This window comes from Schistocerca serialis, chromosome 2 (genome assembly GCF_023864345.2).
Source record: "Schistocerca serialis cubense isolate TAMUIC-IGC-003099 chromosome 2, iqSchSeri2.2, whole genome shotgun sequence".
Classification (NCBI taxonomy): Eukaryota; Metazoa; Arthropoda; class Insecta; order Orthoptera; family Acrididae; genus Schistocerca; species Schistocerca serialis.
Window position 1 is genome coordinate 374,180,837 of NC_064639.1, and position 26,240 is coordinate 374,207,076.

General features: G+C 42.9%; 1 protein-coding gene across 1 annotated transcript in view; it reads left to right on the plus strand.

The window, feature by feature from the left end:
* The window catches only part of LOC126456005 (uncharacterized), a 195,898-nt gene that overhangs the window by 86,716 nt on the left and 82,942 nt on the right, over positions 1-26,240 (plus strand). Inside the window, exon 4 of the mRNA XM_050091761.1 lies at positions 18,014-18,254. Coding sequence (XP_049947718.1) covers positions 18,014-18,254 — 241 coding nt within the window. The remainder of the gene's footprint in view (positions 1-18,013; positions 18,255-26,240) is intronic.

Below are 26,240 nucleotides of genomic sequence, written 5' to 3' on the forward strand. Positions count from 1 at the left end.
TGAACTTGGTTTTCCTTTACTTACTGCTAGATTGTGGTCTGACTCCATTTCCGCTCCACAGAAGGATAGTGCATCACTAACTGCCTTTCTACAGTTGTTGTCTACAAGATTTCATTATGTAAACGTCTCTGAGAGAATGAAGTGCTGTTAATGATTACCTCCGTTGATGAGCAGATTTTATCAGCTGAATGTCATTGTCACTTTTATCGTGTAAATTTTAATTTCCGATAGTTGGTTTGAGTACTTCCTCTTTTCATATTTTTGCTTTAAAACCCCCTATTACTATAATGGCCCAGCGTATTGGTACTTTGTTCCATTGCACCTGACAATTTGTCGTAGAAGTTATTCTTTGTTGCATCATACATAAACAGAGTGCAGAGAAATAAACTCATAATAAGGTGTGGGAAGTGTTCAAATGGTTCAAATGGCTCTAAGTACTATGGGACTTAACATCTGACGTCATCAGTCCCCTAGACTTAGAACTGCTTAAACCTACTAACATAAGGACATCACACACATCCATGCCAGATGCAGGATTCGTACCTGCGACCGTAGCAGCAGCGCGGTTCCGGACTGAAGCGCCTAGAACCACTCGGGCACAAGGTCGGCGTGGGCAGTGTTGGGGACGTCTTTTCTTGCTCTTGATGTTTTGCTTTTCTGCTGATGACAGTTTGTGCGATGCGTGCCATCTCTTAATATATTTGGGAGTTTGGCGAGAAGGGTCGGGGGAATAACACTGGAGCAATATGTATCCGCCGTCATCACCTTATGGCGACTGTCGGAATATAGATATCGATGTACAGAGAAAACTGTACAAGTTTCCATCAACTTAATAAGTATCCTAATTTGTGCCTGTTTATAGAACCATCATAATGTTTTCAACATTGAGACTTCAGTGTTTGGCGGTGATGTTATGTGTTAGTCAACAAAAGCTAGGGATCTGTAAGGCAACTGATGCTGCTAAGCAACATCGTGAGGCTAGTCCAGTCGTGTGAATGGACGCACTGTCATAATGGAAGATGTAAAGTTCTGGCAGGAATAGTAAAGAAAGTGAAGATAAAACTTTAAAGTCTCTTCGCGGACGAAGACTTCAGAGACGAAGCACGAGATTAGAAGAGATGACTATCTTTGGTGTTTTCAATGGGACCAATCTGAAATCGACCTATGTGATTGATGGGAACCGTGAGAAATCTAAATCTGGATGTCTGGAAGGGAATTCGTGCTCAATACCTCACAAATGCTAGTCAAGCACTGAGAATAATGGTTGCACAATTTTGACAGCATATCTCCTAAAACGTTTTCATATCCTGTATTTTCAGTATGAACTGCAAACCATTACCAGTGTAGAACCACCATTATATTTCATTGTTCGAAGATGGTAGTTCGGTGTCTACTGAACTTCTCCACACATAAACATGTGCTGCATCGGAAAAAATTATAAAAGTAGACTAGTTGTATAAGACTACATGGTTACATATCCATTATCGAGATTTGGTCATAGAGGCCTCTTCACTGCGTTTATTTGGTTTCACGATATTAGACAACGATGGATCAACCACCAAAGTCTTATTCATACAGTCCCTATTACACTGTTTTCATTAACACTGTCTTTTCGAGACTCATATTATGTTTAGCAGCTACTTTCGTTACTGTCGTCGTTTTGTTACAGGTAACAAACCTCTTTAATGGTTTACTGTATCACTCCGTTTGGCTTTTCTTCCACTATTGTTTTTCAATACTAACACTAGATTCCTAGCAGATTTGCAGTCGTTATCAGATATGCTACAACTAACGATAAGTTAATAGTTTAACATCACAGACTTACTGATGGTGTAGAACACTTGCAATAGCTTAACAGGGTAAGGATAAATAAGAAGGCAACAGCAGTATTATTATCGTGCCTTATTTGTGATCACATAGTCGTGTATATCAGGCCTGGAAAGAACTGTAAGTTCCCCTCCGACCCACCCCCCCTCCCCCACCACCACCAATCGCCTATCTTCCAATTTTGAATTATTGAAAGTCACAAGGTTAAGGCTGTCAGGGTAAAATCTTAACCAAACAGTTAGCACCTACTTTCGGTATTAATGACCACATGCCCTAGAACATAAACATGCCTAATATTATTAAATGTTCTTGATACTTATTATTACACGATTCAGATAAAGAGTTTCATTGTACTTCTGATTTCTACTGGAATAAAAGGTAAGAAACGCTCCTGATTGTCGTTACTGCAATCACTGTTCAGTTTCATGACTGAGATATATCATAAATTATGTTGACCCTGAGGGCTATGAAACACAGTTCATGTGCTTAAATGTCGTATGAGTGCCCCTAATCTTTACTGTCCGTTATCAATCCATCAGGTGAAGATGTACACCTACCCGATCACACTCAAATTTTAAAATATCCTACCTTCACTTTAATTAATGACAGTTCACTTAAAAATTATATCCATTCAGCGCTCTGGCTCTAACGTTTATCTTAAAACGTTTCTGAAATGAATGATCTAATCATCCTGTCGGCCTGCGTTTCGAGTTTGCACCCTCATATATTTGCAAGCGTCCACGCTCACAGGCAGCCTGAATGTGACTTCTCCTGACGTAAAAAATGTTGAAACAACTTAAAGATGAAGTTGTGATGGGGAGCTCTCTGTCACCTATTATTGCAAATCTGTTTATGAACGATTGCGAGAGATGTGGCCTGAAATTGGCAGCATTCCAAACTGCAATTTTTTAAAAGATACATAGACCACAGGTACGTTGTTTGACCTCATCAAAGTGGGTATTTGCATAGCTTTTTAGAGCATCTGAATTCAATCCCACCTTTCACTTCATTATGGAAGTTGAAACGGATGATCGTCTTTCCCTTCCTTGATGTGCTGGTCTGGAGGAAGCTTGATGGTACGGTTAACAGGAAGCCAAAACACTTCAGGCTGATAGTTGTCACTTTCTAGCTCAGCGGGCTGGCGTATTTCATGCCATGGTTCATAGGGCCTGTGTCATCTGAGACCCTGAAAATATATCAGCTGTTACCCCACCTCGAATTCACATTTCGACGGAAGGTCCTCGGGGTTGGGATTGAAGCTTTGAAACCATCTATACGGTGATGTAGGTTAAGGTGCCGGATGTTATGTCCTGCAGCCATTCACCCTGGTGGGCCTTTGTGAGCAAGTGATCGACAGAAAAAAATGGACTTTTGCGTGATTTTCTAGAACCTTAATAAAGACATGTGTACATTTAGTGGCGTCGTAGTGTAGTGATTAAGTTAGTTTCCAGAAGTGCTAAAAATAGTGCCCTCGAATCTCGTCAGGTGCTCTGAAATTTTTTATTTCAAAATACTTTTCGAAATAACTTTGATCATTATTTTTATTCAATTCATTGGTTTAAATGTAATTTTTTTTAAAATTTCGAATCCTTTGTCAAATCATTTTACCCACCGTATTGTCTATATTATTTGCTCTTATTTTGTCTGGATAAAAAGAATCATTTCAATTTTTGTGCATGTGATTTTCATTATTTTTATGTATGTATCACGATATTTAAAGTTTGACAATGCCGACCTGTGACTTAAAAGACGAAATACGAAACAATCTACTTACATTGCTTGTGCAGTGGTGTCAAAAATATATTTTTTGTTACAAGATGTACATCTTTGTGGATGGTAATCGTCAAACAAACATTTGATCGTCACACGAACATTTAAAACATAAATCCTTATTGCTCTGTGGGCAAAGTAAAGCAGATGAAGAACCAAACGAAAGCAGGAATTATAAACAAAACGAAATTCAAGCAACATGAGGAACAGAAACGATGAATGTAATAACATAGATGAAAATATGAAACGATAAAATGGAAGAATTTAAATCAAAGTTAATACATACAAATAAGTGAAATCACGTGTACAAAGATTTCAAATGGAAAAAAAAATCTAAGACAAAATAAGGCCAAATGAAATAGTTACAACGATGATTAAAATGATGTGACAAAGGATTAAAAACTTAAAACATTACATTTCAACCGAGCGAGGTGGCCCAGTGGCTAGCACACTGGAGTCGTATTCGGTAGGACGACGGTTCAATCCCGCGTCCGGCCATTCTGATTTAGGTTTTCCGTGATTTCCCTAAATGACTCCAGGCAAAAGCCGGGATAGTTCCCTTGAAAGGGCACGGCCGACTTCCTTCCCCGTCCTTCCCTAATCCGATGAGACCGATGATCTCGCTGTCTGGTCTCCTCCCCAAAACAACCCCGTTACATTTAAAACAATTAATTGAATTTAAAAAATGGTCAAACTAATTTCGATTAAGATTGAAAAAAATTTTTTTTTAGGAACCTGATGAGAGCTGAACCTACAACTTTCTGTACGTGTGAAACGTGGATTAACCACTACATCAGAATGATGCTCTATGAATCATCACCATTTTAACGATCTAGAATGTCACACGAAATTCCGAATTCTTTTTTCAACGATTACCGATTACTCGCAAACGAGGGCCCATCAGGGTGAATGGCTGCAGAGTGTGATATCTGGGAGTCCAGCCTACATCACCATATCAAACTTCAGTCCCACTCCTGGGGGCCTCCTCTTGTGAGAAACAGACCAGAGGCGCGTTGTGTTATCGACAACAGGGAACCAGGCGAGTGGTTCAAGTAACGAGATCGCACCTAAGTTATGATCTTTTTGCCTTACGCACGGTGTATTCCCAACAGGATTGGATGTATTCTGCGGAAAAATTGATGTGAAGCGTGATTTCGACTACCATCTAAGATTAGGATCCTTTTAGGCTCTGTGGAGGATGGTCCTGGTTTGCGTAAGGCCCATGCAGCTGTACCGGTGTCATACATTGGTCAGACCACCTGGACGACGAGGGTCAGCGTATAAAGTATAGGCGTCACATTCCCTTGCAGTCACAACAGCCGGGCAAATCTGCTGCTGTAAGATATTTCCCATAGTGCCGGCCATCGTATGGAACATAACAGAACAGAGAATCTGGCACGCACTTTCAGCTACTGGTATAGTTTTATCAAAAAAGGGGTAGGGATTAAATTAGCGTATGACCTGATAAACAGGTCTGCTTGAAATATTACTCTTTCTCTCGTCAGATAACACAAGGACAAAGTTAACACTACTTGTTCGTCCATTGGTAATTACTGTTCATTACCTACTACTTCTCTATGTCATCTTTGGCTGTGTGGTGGAGCTAGTTGCTTACAGCGTGTGTGTAGTCTTTCTGCACGCGCCGTATCATCTTTCTTGGTCGGCGTTGCCCCGCCTACCGAAGGCTTAAATTTACACAAACTGCACCATAACGTTCACTTGTGCCTTGAAAAGACAGGCTGCTCACCTGTCGAATTATCGGTGGTTGTCAAGGACGTCATCTGGCTGCATTTCTGCAAGTCGTCTGAATGTGACTTCTGCAACTGCTCAGCGACTGCCGAAAAACATTGAATTTTTGAGGAGCTCTGGACTATATCCACTCCCGTAACAGCACGTAAACCACCCTACAAACTTAACAAAAACATATGTTATATTCCAAGTGGTGCAAGGAGTCTTTGTCAGACAGATTTGAAGGTGGAATAAACTGTATAAGTTCTTAATAATTACGTCGTACTGCAGAATCTTTATTTATATCTGAAACCATATTAGATTGTCTTAAGGAATAAGGATGTTAGACACAGTGGTGGAAGCACGCTTGTTAGTTTCACAGTAAGTCAAGATAGAAGGTATGACACGTATAACTGCAAATCTTTCTGTATGTGGTATCTTATCAGTGTTTTAGTTGGCCGGCCATTGTGGCCGAGCGGTTCTAGGTGCTTCAGTCTGGAACCGCACGACCGCTACGGTCGCAGGTTCGAATCCTGCCTCGGGCATGGATGTGTGTGACGTCCTTAGGTTAGTTAGGTTTGAGTAGTTCTAAGTTCTAGTCCCCTGAAGACCTCAGATGTTAAGTCCCATAGTGCTCAGAGCCATTTGAACCATTTTTTGTGTTAGTCGTTTTTTCTCTTATGACCTGTCGCTTCCTGAACGGTCGTAACTGCACCATTAAGTCAGTATACTAATCGTTTTGCGTCCACGTGTCCACACTTCTACACTTGACCTGCTACCCATGGGAAGATAACATTAATGGCTTGCTTTTGCCATGCATACCTGGAGGTACTAACTTGCCTGAAAACATACAACTTCTAATAGCTGTAATTACTAATTTGCAAATGACATAAATACTGAAGTAATGTTGTTAAATACACTGTCCTCAGTCATCAAAAGAAATATCTGCACTTAGAGATTGTACACCACATGGTTCTAGGTATATGTGTTACAAGTTAATACCCTTCACACATTCTGGCTTTCTTCGAACTCAGTTTATCTGTAATGTGGGGTACGATGCCAGTCCAGGTTGTGTGGAGATAATTTTTTCTACAAAGGGAAGTGGGGAGGGGGAGAGGGTCACGTGCCCTACTCTGCCCCTCGTGCCCCTCGCTGAGTGCCCCTTGAGTACATGGAAATTTAATCAGACAGACCACACACTACATTTGTGCACACTATACTCTAGACAGTATCAGTGACTTACGATGATAGTGTAATGTGGGTTGGATCAGACAAGGGGAGGGTGGTATAGTGTGGAAATAAAAACTGAGTGTCTACAGAATATTAATTATCCCAGTTTTCTCTCTCATTACATTGTCAAAAGCGAGCTTATCTGAGCCTATGTTGCGCATTTTAATGATCATGTCAATTAAAATTTAAACATTTATAAAAATGATCCAAAGCTGTATTACTTTACAATCCTCCAAAGCAGAAGAAATAATTCACAGGGTCATGATTAAAATCGTAAAACATACTGAGTGCAAATAAAACCGCAGCAAGTGAACCGAGAAGTAAACAGACGGATAGCTTACCGTTTGGGAAACCAAGTTGCATCATAGCATTCCTGGAGATAGTTGACAGATGCTCTTGAGAATATTCCTACTTTTTTTCGACCAGAAAAGCTAACCGGATCTATCCAGTGGCAAAGCGATTACGCCGCAGATAGATGGCTTGGTGTGTGACCGGCGGCCTGGATCCAATTTGGCCGCTAGTCAGGAACTAAGCAGGCGCCACGGCAGCAGCCTTGTGCCATGGTCCACCAACTCCGACCAAGCCAGTGCGTCATAGCGCTCGTGCTCTTCGTCATTACCTTTCATAAAAACACAGAAGAATTTATGTCGTGACTGTACTTTTCTCAATCTGTCTTTGGCAGATGTTGTTCTGAAAGATAAGGGTGTAGGAATATACTGATATGGGTGTCTCGAGAGGAACCTTTCTCCTCTACGTTTTTTGTGGCTTTCGTTATAGGACGAAGGTAACAGGCAAAACTGGAAGGAAGCGCTTAAATGGTTCAAATGGCTCTGAGCACCATGGGACTTGACATCTGAAGTCATCAGTCCCCTAGACTTAGAACAACTTAAACCTAACTAACCTAAGGACATCACACACATCCATGCCCGAGGCATGATTCGAACCTGCGACCGTAGCAGTAGCGCAGTTCCGGACTGAAGCGCCTAGACCACTCGGCCACAGCGGCCGGCGAAGGAAGCGCTCACTTCCTTTTTAATTGTGTCTATTCAAGCTAAAGAGAAACCTAGACGCCAAATTCGATTAACGACACACGATACGTCTATAGAAAATGCAACATGGATTGACGTTTAAGGTAGCATTTTTCAACTTAAGGCATAAAGGTAAATTGACAATGCAGTCCAAATCATTGTCTGATAGTACTGTATACTTATCCCCGTTCCAGACAGTGTCAAATAGCTGATCTCGTAAGACATGTTGGATAAGGCAACTATTTTTACGACATTTTTCCTTCAGAAATGTCGATGTTGTTGCTTTCCAATGCATGTCTTTTTCCTGACGATATATCCTAGGTACAAGGTTTCTCCATGATGATGGGAAGGCTATCCGAGCTTACGAGTAAGTTCGGAAGCATCAAAACTGGATAAATTTTTCATCCCGAAAACAAATCAACTGGAAGTTAAAATCCAAAACAATTGCTGCCAGCAATCATAGCGAGGCTAAGATCATAAACATTTATCGTTGTAATATCTGTGCAGTCACCTGAAACTTGGCGCAAAGAAATTAAGATAAACGCAGGAAAAATAGTGATCCTGTCTAAAGTGAAAGCGGAGCTACAGCAGTTCTAGTATGCCGGCCACAGATCCCCGAATTTCGATTCTTGCCTGACTATACATGGTGGCCTAAAAGTGTTGCTAGAAAGCAAGAGAAAATACTTTCCGTTATTGCACCCTCATGAATCAGTTGCATAAGTCATTTCCGATTTCTAGAGAACAGAATGAACTGTTTCAAAACTTGCGCGAAAAACGATGACACTTCTGCAGATTTATTTTAAATTTCGAGAATGATCATAATACTGACAGGCTGGTCAGAAATTTAACTCTGATTTATTTTGACTTAGGTTTCTGTCAATCATTCCATAGTCGTGAGCGCAAAACGAAGTTACGAGATGTAGTTGAAACTGCTAAAAAAACTATTTTTTCCAAATCTTTAAGTACACATTCGTAGAATCAAGAGTCCCAAACAATCTAGGCGCCTCCTGACATCGTTTGCTCAAACATTCTGTTGCTGGTAATAAAAATTGCGAATGAGCTGCGCAAGTACTCCTTAAACAGAAGCTGATATTAACATCTGTTAAAGACCTATCTCTCAATCTTAAGCGAAGTACATTTTTCCATAAGGTCACTTTGTATCGTAAGTTTCGTAGTGTCTATGATTATTTATGTTGCCTCTCCAGTGCCATAGAGAGACGTACTGTCAATTTTACTTCTTTTCTGAAAAGGATATTATGTGATGCGTTTTGAGGAAGATGATATGTACTTATGCCTACTACATGTGGCCTTATTAGCTGACAAATTGGACTCAGGCCGCATGGTCAAACACCAAGCCACCAATCTGCAGCTTAATCATTCTGCCACTGGATTTGTCCAGTTGGTCGTTCTCACCGATAAAGACAAACGTGAACTAGGTGACAATTGGAATAGTGTCGTAAATACTTATCATATTCTTGCAGGACATACACAACAAATTCGTGTGAGCAATTTTAATTTGATAAGCTGGTCATAATTTTCTGTTACCGTTTGCAGTAACAAAACCACAAAAGAGGCTTTAAAACTGTGAGCTAATGCGAAGGGAGGGGCTATTCTTGTAGTGTGGGGGTCATCTAAGAAATATTGCAGTGTAGTGTTGATCCCCTGCTTCCATGCTTCAGATACGGTTACAGTCAGTGGCATAAGGTCCGTAAGCCAAAATAAGAAGGAATAATACTTACGCGTGTACAGGCCGACCGAAATGTTTTACCTAAGAACAACACGCCATACGATGCATGTGACAGGAATCTGAGGCAAGCTGAAGTTCTGTTCTCAGAGACCAGTGTTATAGAAATCACTGGTGCAAAGACAGTGTAACTCTTTTCTCCGACTGTAATTTGTATCTGTGGCAAATGTTTTCAAGGACTTTGGTATACTTGCTGTAAAAAAACTCTGGATACAAAATTTTGGGTTGTTTAGAGGAGATGATAAGAAATACATCTTTTATCTGCCAAAAATGTCAGGTGCACCGTTTTCCTGATTGGGGACCATGAAAGTACTGACTGCAAACTGATGAATATTATTTCAAAGATGTTGCTGAAAATGTCTTCCATTCACATTAAGGCACAGCTGTCATATGCCTATTACTGATTGTCTAACATGATCAACACAGCCACAACTATCACGAATAATGGCTGCATCCTGAGCCTAATGGGCAACCAGCTCTTCTGGAGTGACGCTTGACACCTTGAGTTGGCGCTGTATGTCTTTTGCGAATGCCGTCACTTTTGAACCAAATAGCCGGCCGCTGTGGCCGAGCGGTTCTAGGCACTTCAGTCCGGAACAGCACTGGTGCTATGGTCGCAGGTTCGAATCCTGCCTCGGGCGTGGATGTGTATGTTGTCCTTAGGTTAGTTAGGTTTCAGTGGTTCTAAGTCTAGGGGACTGATGACCTAAGTTATTAGGTCCCACAGTGCTTAGAGCCATTTGAACCATTTTTTCAACCAAATATCGCAGCAGGCTGGGAATGGAGCAGGGGTAGCTTAATTGCTAATTTTTTTGTATATATTACTCTTCATTCCCTACCCCAAAACTTCACTCGATTAATGAGCCACTGAAGAGTCAAATATACATGAGCTGTTGGTGGGGCGGAGGGAATCCCAATTGCGCACAGCTGGGACTGAATTTCCAGTTGTAGAATTTGTCTCACAACCAAGGAAAACCTCCCTAACACCTTAGTCACAATAGGAGATCGGAATATTTCTTGACTGAATTCTGAGGCAATATGTCACTTTCAAAGATGGGAAGCTGGTTCACGTGTATACTAAGTACAGACGATGAATTGATCAACATTTGTAGTGTATGTAACTGCGGATTTCCCCTGATTAATTCTTGACATTTGATTTGTATTCAGAACATGAATTGTTTGGCTGTGAGAGCGATATTTGCGTATTAACAAATCGCCAATGATAAATGATACCTCGTACGAAACATAGCTGGTTTGTATTCCAGCATCTTTGACGGAACTGACAATCAGTACAGATTTCGCCATACTGAATGCTTTACGTAATTAATAAATTAAATCCCTTAATATTCTTCAGCGCACACACGTCGGATTAAGTATGAATCTGTAAAAAAAAGGTTTACCCAGCAAGAAAAAATACGTTAAAATAACAGTTATGCAATATCTGTTCAGCTCAACACACGGCAGAAAGCAGAAGAGAAAATTCGGTAGTCTAACGAAATAATCACATCTTCCGAATACAGTACAAATATTACTGAAAAGTGTTAAAACATATTTTCAGCAGCCACTACAGATATAATTCTAACAAGGAACGAACAATCTCACCAGACAACTCGAACAAATAGCCTCAGTACATTTTTTCCTTGGTTACTGAAGTGAAGGTGTGACTTCAATATACATTTCCTTGACTGTGAAGCTTCTCTTGACGTTAAGAAAATTGACAATCAATACCTTTCCGATTCCTCTAGGGTATAATGATCGTCTACCAATGCGCGGACATTTTAATTCCAAGAATATCGACTTTTATCACACGTTAGCTGTACCAATTTCAGCTTGTGCAATAGGCGGAAAACAAATGAAACGTTATCAGTTCCCTAACACTTACAATATAATTACTCATAAATATGGACTGCACTACGAGGTGGTCCCAGTATTGATCACAACACTTTTTATATTCTACATTTTACCAATTGCAAGGGGAAAAAACATGAAATAATCCGACTCAAAATAAGTGAATAACAGCTTGGCCATAGGGGTTACAAGGCTGCAACCACAGAAACGCAATAACAGTGAACATACTCCCAAGCTCCTATAGTACAAAAGTGACAATGAGATCTGTTCAGTAGGTAAATGAGTAACACTTAATACAAACAATCGTAGGCTTTTTCTATTAAACTAGAACTATTGACCCAATTTAGTTTGTATCTTTACGTAAAATTTGGGCGACTGCGCAAAGAAAATTCAAATTACGCCAAAATTCTGCAGCAGTCTGATGATCGTTTTTGGCGTGTAGCCACAAATAAATCTTGCGAGGTATGCCAGAGTGGGAAGAACATTACATAATATGTAACATTACAGCTGTTCTATCGTCAGTAACTATGTATGGGTTTGTCCTGGTCATAACGGTATGGTACACATGTCGTTACGTATCTAACAGTACCAACACTGTGTAAGAACCACGTCAGAACAACGCACAGAACACGCCTTGACAGCGACTAGCTTCGTCACTGACGTAGTAGTAGATCTGCGCCGTATTGCAGTCTAGTCCACTGTGATCAAGATATCATGGCAAGTGACTGCACTGCTATTTTCACCGCGTAAAGCTTACGACTATGTTATAGTTGCTCAAATTATAAGACTTACGCTCTGGGCCTTGACCGCGTGCCTACACAGTTGCTTGTAGCTGCATTTCTGCTGCGCAGTGTTGATAGCACAATTCTTTTGACGAGAGGATCATTGCGCCATCATCTAGCCATTAGTTGCTTCACCACAGCCTCTGATGCACGACAAGTTTTCTCAGTTTCCCCACTAAGAAGACGCCAGACGAACCCAATACTGTTTTTAGGAGGGAAAATTCCTAAGGCTCGTTATAAGCACTGGAAATAAAATAAGTGTTCGTACCAATAAAGATTTGCTTACTGTACTTCTGAACACAATTACTCAGGCAACTGAGGCACTTTCAGAGGTGCGCAAGTGTGTAACAATCTTGTCAGTGAGATTGCCGCTTGTGTGTTAGGTCATTACGTGACAAGAGATGAAACGCTTTCTTTCAGCCACCCGAGAACAAAGAGCAACTTAAACAGTGGATGCTGACACACTCCGAAACAAAAAAATTCAAGCACGCACTCACTTCATTAATACTGGTGACTATAATTATCTGAATGCACAGCGCTGTTCTGCATATCGACTTCATAGACCCTAAATCAATTCATTGTGAAACTGTACTCTCCGCTATCCAAAGATCATTACACATGTTTCAAAACAACTGACGCGTATATTATCTTGAGACGTTCACCGGTTATATGAAAAAGCCAGTCTACGTCCTGCTTCAGCACAATTACTTTTTGAAAGATTCAGCTATAAGCTTGGCACCATGTGGCGTTCGACTTTTTCTTTTTCCAGAGATAAAAAGAAAGGTCTCGAAAGCAGTGTTTCATAATTTCGTCCCAAATGGGGAATTTCAAACGCTTCTAAAGGTATTGGCTTTAAATACTGACAACTCCCTGCTGCAGTTAGTGGAATGCTGATGCGGTGATACGATAAATTCTTGGATCGCCATGGTGATGATGTTGAAAAGTAATACGTACATCTCCCGTAATCCTGTAAACCAGCTCTTTTGGATATTGGAACTTCTTTTAATTTGGGACTCTAACAGGGTCTCAGAATATAACATATGCCCTGCCTGTGAGTATTGTGATTATACGATACCTAGATATCGCAAGCTGCTGCAAAAACAAGAATAAAAATGTGTATGCTCATTTTTAAGAAAGAAATGACCTCATTTTTCAGTCAAGAGGTAAATCGTTTTAAGGAAGATACAGAGGAACTGTGGCTGAAAATTCAAGAGCGTGTCTGATCAAGCCCTTGAAAAATGTGTTCTTAACTTATTACTAAAAGGTGTAAACATATTCCTTGAGTCACAAACAATATAAGAAATGGAAAATGTTAGGAAGATTAGGGCTTCACGTTTAGTCGACTGCGAGGTCATTAGAGGCGGAACACAAACTATTGATGAGGACGGATACGGGTAGCAAATAGTTGGCATTCTTTTCAAAGCAGTCATTTCTGTTACCCTTAAGCGATTTAGGTAGTACATGAAAAACATAATCCGTGTGGCCTGAAGGGTGTTGTTTCAAGCAATATACCAAGTTAAGTACCAGAACTTACTAAGCAAAAGGTACAAACTAAAGCAAAAAATAGGGAGATGTTTAGGAAACTTGCTGGCCTGTCAAAAGGGCAATGAGTTAAGCTTTCATTACCTTCAGCAGCAATACCCTATTACAAGATTCCTTCGAAATTTTGGCCATGTGTTAAGGTCTAGAGAAACGTACTAATATACAGGAATCGAAATAAATAACGCGAAAACGAAATACGAAATGTTGATGTCTGTATTTATGTTCTAGAAATGTTGATGTCTGTATTAAGATTCCTTTAAAGTCAAGGAACATTGCCTCCATTCAATGGCTCTTCAACTGCAAAGAGAATATCGCACTGGTTAGCACCGATTATACAGAAACACCACTTAAATCGCTATCCTAAGTGCTACGAACATAAGTAACCCGTTCAACACACTGTTCAGGAGCTTTTGGAAAGCTTTTTACCCAGTACTATACACATGCGTAATGAAGATAATATTTTCATATGTTGTGTCTCACCAGGCTTGAGAATTGTTTGAAGATTCTTGATATGAAGAGTGCGGTACGTTATCCTCGATGAAGAGTCATCTAGAAGCAGAAATAATGTTCCATGCGCCACGTGAAAGTGAACGAGACCCATTGTTTTTTATTTTATACATGATGGATATAGATGATAGTGGTAGCTGCAAAGCAGGAAGTCCTGTCTAATAAATAAATATTCACGTCGAATTAGATCATAACAATGTATCAGCTTGACGCAAAAATAGGCAACCAGCTCTTGACGTACAAGAATTACAGCAAAAAAGTCATACGAACAGTTGGAAGTAACGATATAGATTCAGCACACATGCACGAGCTAGAATGGCCACATGAGTTCAATTGCTGACAGCAGCATACTTTGATACAGGTGTCATTGTGTTTTTAATGGTTTAAGGGTTATAACAAAACTATTGCTCGAAATACTCAAATATTTCAAGTCCTCTGGTGTCTTTTTCAGAATCGAAGTGTCATCGGGCAAATCCTTCATTTCCAGATTTTTAATCCCTTTTACGAATTTCTCCTTCATTTCCGTTCCTGCTTGCTCTATGTAGAGAACGAATAACATAGGGATAGACTGCAACCCTGTCTCATTGACTTCTTGGCGCACCAGGTCGAGCGTTCTGAGATATTATAAAGCTCTATCATAAGTGGAATGTTGCTGAAACCATTCTGATACTATTCAGGGGCGGCGTGGTGGAGTAGGTACTGGTCGTTTGTGTACGAGCAAGTTGATGCACGTGACCCATCGTGGTTTCTTTATCGTTCTACATTGACACACGGTGGTTAACTATCAGGGGCCTCATTTCATGCTACATAAAGCATTACTCAGCCAGATCGTGCACAAGTAAACAATATTTTGTGGAACATCAGGAAAGTGCGAAAACTGAGGCGGTCGGAAGTACACGATAATAAAGGCATGAATCGTTCCAATAAACATAGATCCGCAAAACAGCCGTTTTCAAGTTTGCGAACTTCAGTATGAAATATTGTCCTGTTTAGTAAAAATGTATTTGAAATATAAACTTGTCGATAGAGTTCGCATCCAACTGGGCTCAAATTTCACACATGGCCAATGACTGAGAAATATTGTTGGGCCACCGTTTCATTTTGCTGCTGACGTGAAATGCCATTTAATGATTCGATATATTCATGGATTGGTCCAGCAAGGCCTTCACTTTGGCCATGAAGATTACTATACGTGCACGATTTTGAGTTTCCTGTCTATGGTCAGGTCACGAGTGAAGTACATAGCGCTCTCGTACTGTTGAAGACCTTGAGCGGCGAATTTTTTTGAAGGACATCCTTACACCCTTTGACTGCAAAAATTATCTGTTCATAAAATTCACTGTTGAAATTTCGGTTTTTAGGCCATTTTCAAGTGGAATACTGCAATAATTTTGCTAAGATAGACCATTCGCGAAATTTGATCCCCGTTCATTAGGAATACAACTGAAAAGTTTACATTTCAAAAATGTTTGTATTCAGTAGGACAGCATTGTACCGAAGTCAGTAGCGTCTCTTCGTCAAACATTCGCAATTATGTCATTTATGGACCGATGTTCAAAGGAATGTTTTTGCTGCTCCCGGCTGGTCATAATTAAAATCACAGTGATCTGAGTGCTGCAGTGTGGACTGTATACGTCGCAGGATGATGAAACATCGTAGATATGTTCATTAATTGGTGCCCTCGCGAACTATGCTGAACAAATAATAGTCCGCTTTCTGCCACCAGGTGAAAATATGGAGCTGTAAGCAGAGCGTGAAATGTTTTCTGTTTTGACGTCAGTATGCTGTTTGTCACTTCGCAGTGCATGTTGATTTCTTTTGTGAAGTGACTGTTGGTGTAAACGGTTAAGAAGGTTGAAGTTTTCCAAGATCGTGTTTGTCAGGGAGGTATCCGGACTCTTCACGATCTCAAAGAAAGCATTCGACGATATATCACTCCGATTACACTGGATATGCCGTGTTATAAATGCAGCATGTTACTTAGTCGGGAGACCATACTCGACACATGTTGTAATTTGTAACCATATCCTAATAAACGTGCCAGATCGACCATCATCATTTGTTTGATCCTTACTCCTCTTTTCCTGCATCCACACCACACTCTGACACCTTACAGCACCATATTTTGACCTGGCGGCAGAAAGTGGCACTATTGTGGCTCCGTAAACTTTCCCGACGTAATAGTTGATTGTATTCATGTCGGGTCTCCAGCTGGAACATATCGTTATCTGGATACAATATTTCGCTGGTCCAACTGGCCGCCATCTTTAGGTGAGCAGGCCGTCGCACTATCTCGCCGGAACTGAAATCAAATACGCCGCGGCGGCTCCTTTATACACCGACGGTGGGTCCAACGCGCGTGCGCGGAACGTAATTGCTCTCTAGCGACAGGCACAACAGCGCACCGGTGGTGAAAGCTCGCGGAAACGATATGTCGATATCAAACACTATTGACAATTTTTGATAACCGAAGCAGAGACCGTTGTTTCTTAATGTCAAACATAACAGGGTTCCAACTCTTACTTAAAGGATACCCCTTATCTCTATTTATAATATTATCAGAGAGCCTGATTTCAATGGCTTCTTTCACTACACAGTCCCAATTTCGCTACACAGGGGCAACTACTTGTGTCTCATCGTAAAACACTTTGTGTCCTTCAGTAAGGAAATGTTCCGCCACAACAGATTTTTCTGGCTGAAATAAACACGTGTGGCTATGATGCTCCACGCATTGTCCTGGGCCGTACGAATCGTTTGTCCAATATAGGCTTTCCCGCAATGTCGGGGTGCGACGGCCTAATCACCTGAAGATGGTGGCCAAGCGGACCGCCGAAATATTGTGTCCAGATGACGATATGTTCCGGCTGGAGACTCGATATGAATACGAACGGCACTACTCCGCTAGCGCACCGATTAATGAACATACCTACTGTGTTTCAGCGTCCTGCAATGTATACGTCCCGTGCTGCAGCGCTCGGAACACTGTCAGTTTAATCACGAGGTCTATTCGGAAAGTTAGGTCCGACTGGTCTCAAAATGGAAACCACTGTCAAAATCAAATATGCTTTATTTACAATAGTTAGCTACACCTCACAGCTACTTCTCTACATAGTCACCGCTCCGACTTACACATTTGTTCTAACATTGTACGGACTTTTCTATACCCTCGTAATAGGAAGGAGTCGCCTGTGCTTTCCACGGGCCGGCTAGAGTGGCCGTGCGGTTCTAGGCGCTACAGTCTGGAGCCGAGTGACCGCTACGGTCGCAGATTCTAATCCCGCCACGGGTATGGATGTGTGATGTCCTTAGGTTAGTTGGGTTTAATTAGTTCTAAGTTCTAGGCGACTGATGATCTCAGAAGTTAAGTCGGATAGTGCTCAGAGCCATTTGAACCATTTTTTTTTTTTTTTTTTTTTTTTTTTTTTTTTTTTTTTTTTTTTTTTTGCTTTCCACGAATTCTCTACGCTGGTCTGTAGCTCTTGTGTGTGTCAAAACGTTGCTTCATAATCAGCGGTTCTTTTGAGCAGAGATGGATCTCAGAGGGTAACAGAGGGTTACGGACTGTGCTCTGCATGGTCAGACACTTCCCATCGTACACACGGCTGAGAACTGCCATGAAGAAAGAAAAGAATGTCAGTTACATTATACTCGTTGCAATGATATTAGGTAAAATCTGTCATCAGACCCTCACACGTGGCAAAAGATAGTATTAGTCTAGGTATCTTTACGTGCCCACTGTGCGCCCAGAACTGAAAAGAGCGACGTGACGCGATCGATGGGGATACTAGACACACTGCCCAACACAACAGTGCAAAGCTTTATTGGATTTCGTTGTGTTTTCCATTACGCTCCCGATCGGACCTTACTTTGCGAATAGCCCTCGTAAAACCTCCCGGTACTACCGTGAGAGTTTGCACTATCTGTAGTCGTGCTGTTTTAATGCTGCTTGTCTGAGAGACAGCCCTTACGCGCCCTTGTTGGACGTGTGTGTTTGTGTGCGTGCGCAGCTGCGGGGCGCGCGTGATCTGCGTGGAGGTGGAGGGCGTGTTCCGGCTGTCGCGCTTCTCTGCGGCGGTGCGCCGCTTCTACACGCTGCCGGCTCCCGCCGCCTCCGAGGACGGCGTGCAGCGCTACGTGCGCGCCCTCTGCGACATCGTGCAGAAGGAGCGCTGCTCGCTTTACGTGCCCGTCTGCTCCTCCACCACCGCCTACTACGACGCCTTCGCCAAGCCGCACCTCGAAATGCTCGTAAGTACGCACAACACCTGCCTACTCTACACACATAGGCCGCAAGCCAACATACGATGCGGGGCAGAGGGTACCTTTGTAAGTAGGCTGTTTAGGTTTTTATGTTGGTAACGCCACGTAGCGCTCTGTATGAAAATCACTGACTGTGCTGTGTGCAGTCTGTGGCTGGTTGGACTCACTGTTGCAATATTCGCATGTGTAGTGCTGGGCATTTGGATGTGAACAGCGCGTAGTGTTGGGCAGTTGGAGGTGAGCCGCCACCAGTGATGGAAGTGGGGGCAGAGATGCCAGAGTTTTGAGAGCGTGTGTCCGTCAGAAAGACGAGATTTGTAAGACTAGATGTCACTTTTGAACACTATTAAGGTAAATACATTGTTTCTTCTCTATCAAAATCTTTCATTTGCTAACTATTCCTATCAGTAGTTAGTGCCTTCAGCAGTTAGAATCTTTTATGTAGCTGGCAGTATTGGCGCTCGCTGTATTGCAGTAGTTCGAATAACGAAGATTTTTGTGAGGTAAGTGATTCATGAAAGGTATAGGTTATTGTTAGTCAGGGCCATTTTTTTGTAGGGATTATTGAAAGTCAGATTGCGTTGCGCTAAAAATATCGTGTGTCAGTTTAGTGATGATCAGAATAAGTAAAGAGAGAAATGTCTCAGTACGTTCAGTTTCGCTCAGCTGTTTGAAAATCAAATAATGTAAGAAGTTTTCCAGCACTGTCATTTTTAAATTTTTCTAAGGGGCGTTACACTTTCTATCGATACTAGTCGTTGTCCATTGTGTTTTACTGGCAAATGGAGCAAAAGAAAATCGACCATCTACAATGAAGAGGCAAAGAACTGATACACCTGCCTAATATCGTGTAAGGCTGCCGCGAGCACGCAAAAGTGCCGCAACACGACGTGGCATGGACTCGACTAATGTCTGAAGTAGTGCTGGAGGGAACTTGCCACCATGAATCTTTCAGGGCTGTCTATAAATCCGTAAGAGTATGAGGTGGCGGAAATTTCTTCTGAACAGCACGTTGCAACGCATCCCAGATATGCTCAATAATGTTCATGTCTGGGGACTTTGGTGGACAGCTGAAGTGTTTAACGTCAGAAGAGTGTTCCTGGATCCACTCTGTAGCAATTCTGGACGTTTGGGGTGTCGCATTGTCGGAATGCACAATGGATATGAAGGGATGCAGGTGATTAGACAGGATGCTCACGTACGTGTCACCTGTCAGTCGCATCTACATGGATTAGGGGTCCCATATCACTCCAACATATCACGCCCTGCAGCATTACAGAGCCTCCACCAGCTTAAACAGTCCCCTGCCATGTCCATGGATCCATGAGGTCTCCATACCCGTACACATCCATCCACTCGATACAATTTGAAACGAGACTAGTCCGACGAGACAACATGTTTCCAGTCATCAGCAGTCCAATGTCGGTGTTGACAGGCCCAAGCGAGGCGTAAAGCTTTGCGTCGGGCAGTCACCAACGGTACACTAGTGGGCCTTTGCCTCCGAAAGCCCATATCGAAGATGTTTCGTTGATGGGTCAGCATTGAAATCTGCAGCAATTTGCAGCAGGGTTGCACTTCTGTCACGTTGAACGATTTTCTTCAGTCGTCGTTGGTTCTGTTCTTGCAGGATCTTTTTCCGGCAGCAGTGATATCGGAGATTTGATGTTTTACCGGATTCCTGATATTCACGGTATACTCGTGAAATGGTCGTACGGGAAAATCCCCACGTCATCGCTACCTCGGAGATGCCATGTCCCATCGCTCGTGCGCCTACAATAACACCACGTTCAAACTCACTTAAATCTCGATAACCTGTCATTATAGCAGCAGTAACCGATCTAGCAACTGCCGCAGACACTTGTTGTCTTTCGGCGCCTCAGTGTACAAACCTCCGTACGAACCCTAATTTCTCTTATCTTGTCTCCGCGATCCTCACGCTAGATGTACATTGATGACAGTAGAATCGTACTGCATCTACCCGCAAATACTGGTTCTCTAAATTTACTCACTGGTGTTTCACGAAAAGAATTTCGTCTTCCCATTTGCTGTCACGAAGCATCTTCGTAGTACACGCGTTTTGATCGAACCTACTGGTAACAAATCTTACGGCGCGCCTCTGAATTACTTCGATGTCTTCGTTTAATCCTACCTGGTGGGGATCTCGAGCTGTAATCAAGAATGGGTCGCACAGTTCATCTGTATGCGCTCTCCTTTATGCATAAGCTACACATTCTTAGAATTTTCTGAATGAATTCATGTCTACCATTCGCCTTTCTTACAACCGCCTTTAGACTGTGCAACGCCACCTAGATGTTTAATAAACTTGACTGTGCCTGATAGGTCACCACTGTACTTGAAAGTTACAGCATTGTTTCTGCCTCCCATCCCATTTCTTTTCTACATTTAGAGCAAGGTACTATTCACCATCCGAAATAGTAATTCCATTTATAAGTTATCATGTATCATCCTTCAATCACTCAACGACGATACTTTTCCGTACACTATGTGGTCATCACTAAAATACCGAGCGAGGTAGCGCAGTGGTTAGCACACTGGACTCGCATGCGGGAGGACGACGGTGTCCGGCCTTCCTGATTTATGTTTTCCGTGATTTGTCTAAATCGCTTCAGGCAAATGCTGGGAGGGTTCCTTTGAAAGGGTACGGCCGGCTTCCTTCACCATACCTTCCCTAATCCGATGGGACCGATGATCTCGCTGTTTGGTCCCATCCCTCCAAATCAACCAACCAACCAGCCGTCACTAAAGTGTTGCAGACTGCTGTTCATCCTGTCCATCAACTTGTCTCTGGTGATCACACGCCGTGCAGGAACACGTACTGGGTTCTGTCAAGAGCAGGCGTTCAATAAGTGATACACAATATTATCCTACACTCATTTGGCCACAAAACCCTGTTTTTCAACATCATCTCCGTCCTACACTACGACCTTTCACCACCCCACTGGTAGGGCCTGTGTGCCCGCATGGTACGACTGTACTGGTCGACGTCGGAGCGAACATCATGCTGCAGCATCCATATAATGTCTCATGTGGAATGCATCCTTCATCGCTCTTTATGGTCATACTCTACTCGACGAGGAACCCAGCGGGCACACAACGCCGGCCGGTGTGGCCGAGCGGTTCTAGGCGCTTCAGTCTGGAACCGCGCGACCGCTACGGACATGAATGTGTGTGTGATGTCCTTAGGTTAGTTAGGTTTAAGTAGTTCTGAGTTCTAGGGGACTGATGACCTCAGATGTTAAGTCCCATAGTGCTCAGAGCCATTTGAACCATTTTTTTGGGCACTCAACTTTGAGCGCCCCAGCCGGTGGTCGAGTGTGTCAGCACTACCAGATGTGCGACGAAGTGTTTTATTGTGATCCGTCGCACACCTCCAATGAGTGTGTCCGCAAGTTCCAAAATTGCAGGTGTCACGGCTGTGTGCGACCGGTCGGCCCGCGGGGGATCGGACAGGTTGGGGCGACCTGGCTGCGGTGGTGAGAGACGCCTCGCCCAGCTGCTCACCACATTCACCGCCAGGTCTCCGTAGGCATTTTGCAAGCGCCTACGAATATCTGCGTTGATCTCGTTTCTCGCCAACGGAAACTAAATGACAGTTCTGTGCTTGGAGTCCGCAGCTCGACGTCTTGTGGCTAGCGTTGCTGCCTCTGGATCACGGGGTCCCGGGTTCGATTCCCGGCCAGGTTGAGGATTTTCTCTGCCCGGGGACTGCGTGTTTGTGTTGTCTGTTGATTGTGTTTCAACTCTACGTCGCCCTACCTGTACCTGCGCCTAACGGCAAGTCACGGCACTAACAGCGCAAATGCCGGCCGCTGGTGGCCGAGCGGTTCTGGCGCTACAGTCTGGAACCGCGCGACCGCTACGGTCGCAGGTTCGAATCCTGCCTCGGGCATGGATGTGTGTGCTGTCCTTAGGTTAGTTAGGTTTAAGTAGTTCTAAGTTCTAGGGGACTTATGACCTCAGCAGTTGAGTCCCATAGTGCTCAGAGCCATTTTTTAACAGCGCAAATGCTGCAGCACACGATCTGAACACCATTCCTATAAAGATCCGTACGCATGCGGCAAGTAGTTTTCCGTTTACATGGTCTCAAGCAGCGACAGATTAATTATAAACCACCCAGTACATGGGCGGTACTTCTCATACAAACATTCGAAGCAAATGAGTGAGTGTCATTTTGTAGCACTACTCCTCACTGTGTGATAACGTTTTTCAGCCATCTTACCCACATTCGTTTTTTTGGATATCTGTAAGGTCGCTGATAACCTCGTCGTTGAGCTTCCGTAAAGATCAAACACACACACACACACACACACACACACGCACACACACACACGCACACACGCACTCGAAGTAAATATACACGTGGCGCGAAGAACATCTAAAGAATGCAATCCTCGCGCAATAACATCGTTCCTTCCGAATATTTAACGGACAAACAGACTTTGTTTACATTTAAAAAAGTTTCTTGTTTTCGGAAATTAACTTTAATGCATACCACGCATGAGATCACACGGCCTGAAAAATCTCTGCTGAAAGTTGCTCATGAATTATGTTGTGGGTCGTAGTTGCATATGCATGGCTATGTAATTCGTGCTGCGCTTCCAGAAGCATATAGCAATTTTGCAACCTCCAAATAGAGGGCTATACCGCGCTTCTGTGTAAACAAGCATCTCGTGGTCTCTCGTAACGAATTCACAGCACTATTACTCGGAACTTTTTTCACACAGTGAGCCTTAAAACTTCAGTTCTTTGACAAATTTATTTGCCTATCTTATTATTTGTTACCAATTACCATATTACCTTTCATATACCTACAAACGACAAAATGGAAAGAAGTACGAACAAAAAAAGTGCAGACTGCAACTGTGAATGGAACACAGTTTTTTTCTTCAGCAACAAGGTATCTTAAACATTAAAAAAATTTGATTCGCAAATGCTTGCATGTCTGAAGGAACATTGTATAATGTGAACTGTCAACATAAAAATTGTACAGTAACATAAGAAACAAATGTCTTCGTCGTTACACCAGCGGTGCTGTTATTGAATATCGTCTACCACTTCGGTACATACAGTAAGCGGCAGTCGTAACCGTTTCTTTCTACGATTTTTAGGAAAACACGCCTTTACGGACCCGGTATGGGATGATGATAAATACTCAATTATCGGTCGATTCCGTCAATAGTGAGTCGATCATGCGTCATGAACTTCAGAGGAGGTTATCTCAGCAACGGGAGCGTGTTGAGCCAAAATACTTTAGAGCCTTTCATTTTAGGTTGTACCTGTCAAATATGAGCCGAACTGGTTGGCCGTGGTTCTCCTTGTTAGCCTATAAAACTCCATGTTTTCTTGAACAGGGATTTCTCTGCGTCAAGCACACAGACGCCGAACCTATGATGGTCGATATCCGATGTAGAACTACGCATTCTCGAGTTTCACGTCTCAGCAATTAGCACTGGTGCCAACATTACCTCCCGTCGGAGATGAGTATTTTTGTGAAGTTCCTGTGCACATCCTATGTACTTCTTGTAATTTATCGTTGCCTAAGGATAGAGAACACACTTCTATTAAACTTCATTAGTGGTTCCTTCAGATTTCGTTTTTCTGGAAGTTCCTTTGATAGCTGAGTCAAGTGCAGGTATCTCCTAGCATAGGACACTTACCCACCTCAATTTTCAACCTTCAGTTTAGAGAAGACAGATGTTCTCCGCTTGCAACGCGAAGTGTGACGCACAGGTCATCCGGATACAAAACTTCTCTGACAATTTTCATTCTTTCTTATCTCGTAGCGTATATGCTTTGATCACTTTAAGGAATTCCATCTCGACCACCTCTACTTATTAACGCCATTCTGATAATCACCACAACAAATGAACCTCATCAAAATTTAGCCCCGCTTACCGCACAAATTCGGCACGCGAACTAATGAGCCCGTCGCGCCAGCAGTGAACGGGGAACTAAATTGTATTGGCTGCATGGAATTTTGAACGACACTTTTTCCGAACATGGAGTCCAGTGCCTTAACGTTTGCGCCAGTTCACTCATTTCTTCATTCATATGTTTGTTCAGCCAACCTGATTTCCTCCCTCCAGCCCCCACCTCCACCCTTCCCTGAGATCACTAGAATGTTAAATGCCAGACAGAACGTCAAGAAAGTTTCATAGACAACCTGTGGTGGCTCGCCGCCTAAGCCCACTGAAACTAAACTACTACTTGGTATTTAATTATGCGCAGACGAGGCCTAAATCGCCCACCTTCCTCCCTATGGCGCAATAAAAATGAATTGTGGTCTTAGGAGTGCTATGTATTTATTTCTTTCTATCACACAGTATTCCAAATGAGTTCCATTTATCTGTTTTCAAGTGCACATAATTCCGCTTGACGTCGAAAAAATGAAATATGTACCACCACGAAAGACTCTGCCAAAATACATTTCTGAGAACACTGCTCAACGTACGCTGTTCTCAAAGTGCAGTTTTCTTCTTATTTCTGGAAGGAGCTGTTGCGTTGTAGCTTGGAGTAGCGCGTACAGGCGGCGAAAGACTTCCCGGGGGTCCGAAGAAAAGTCCTCCCCTGTTAGTCTGACAAATAGGTTCCAGGTTCCGTCTGTGGCTCACACTGTCCCTCAGCCAGATGCAGTTGCTTGTCCCGTTTCAGAGGAAACCTCTCGCCTTCAAGATCCCGGCAGTCACTGTCTGTGGGATTAATGGTAAGCCGGCCGGAGTGGCCGAGCGGTTCTAGGCGCTTCAGTCCGGAACCGCGCGACCGCTACGGTCGCAGGTTCGAATCCTGCCTCGGGCATGGATGTGTGTGCTGTCCTTAGGTTAGTTAGGTTTAAATAGTTCTACGTTCTAGGGGACTGATGACCTCACAAGTTAAGTCCCATACTGCTCAGAGCCATTTGATTATTGGTACCTGGGAGCTCCAATGTTAGGCGCGTTATGGGGCGCCTTAGGGATTTGGCTGCCAAGGAGGAGAAGAAAGCCAGTGTGCACTCCGTGCGCATACCGGTTGGAATCATTCCAGACGTGTAACGGGTGCTTCCAGATGCAATGAAGAGCACAGGGTGCAGCCAAATGCACGTGATGGCTCACGTCGGTACCAGTGAGGTTTGTCGCTTTGGATCAGAAGAGATTCTCTCTGGTTTCGACCAGCTATCAGAAATTGTAAAGGCTGCCCGTCTTGGTTGCGAGACGAAAGCAGAGCTCACCATTTGCTGCATAGTCGATTGGACCGATTGCGGATCTCTGGTACAGAGCAGAGTTGAGGGTCGGATTCAGAGGCTCAAAAGGTTCTGCGACTGTGTAAGCTGCAGATTCCTCGACTTGCGCTGTAGGGTGGTGGAGGGTAGGGTCCGCTAAATGGATCAGGAATCGATTACACGCAGGAGGTGGCTACACGGGTAGCAGGGCTCTGTGGTGTGGACAGGGCGATTTTTTAGTTTAGAGCCTGGAGGAAACATAGAAAGGGCTTCAGTCTCAAAGAGTGCAGGTTGAACACAGGAAGAACGTAGATCTAGGGACCATCGGTACAACAACTGTAAACTGTCGTAGCTGCATCGGAGCTCCATGCGCTAATAGAAAGCACTAATGCTCAAATCGTTTGGACCCTGAAAGCTAGCTAAAGGCGGAGTTAAGTTCAGCCGAAATTTCTGTGAAGGAAATAACGGTGTTGAGGAATAATAGGCTGAACACTATTGGCAATGCTATGTCTATTGCAGTCAGAAATAGTTTATCTTGTCGCGACATTGAAGTAGTGTAGGTAGGTAGAAATTGAAGTACTGTAGGTAGAGGTCATTCTTGGCAACTGGAATAAAATAATAATTTGATCCTTTTGTCGACTTCTCGATCAGATGATACAATTGCTGAAAGATTCAAAGAAAACTTAAATTTCAAATACGTCTCCGACTCATACAATTATAGCTGGTGTTGACTTCAATTTACCCTCGTTATTTTGGCG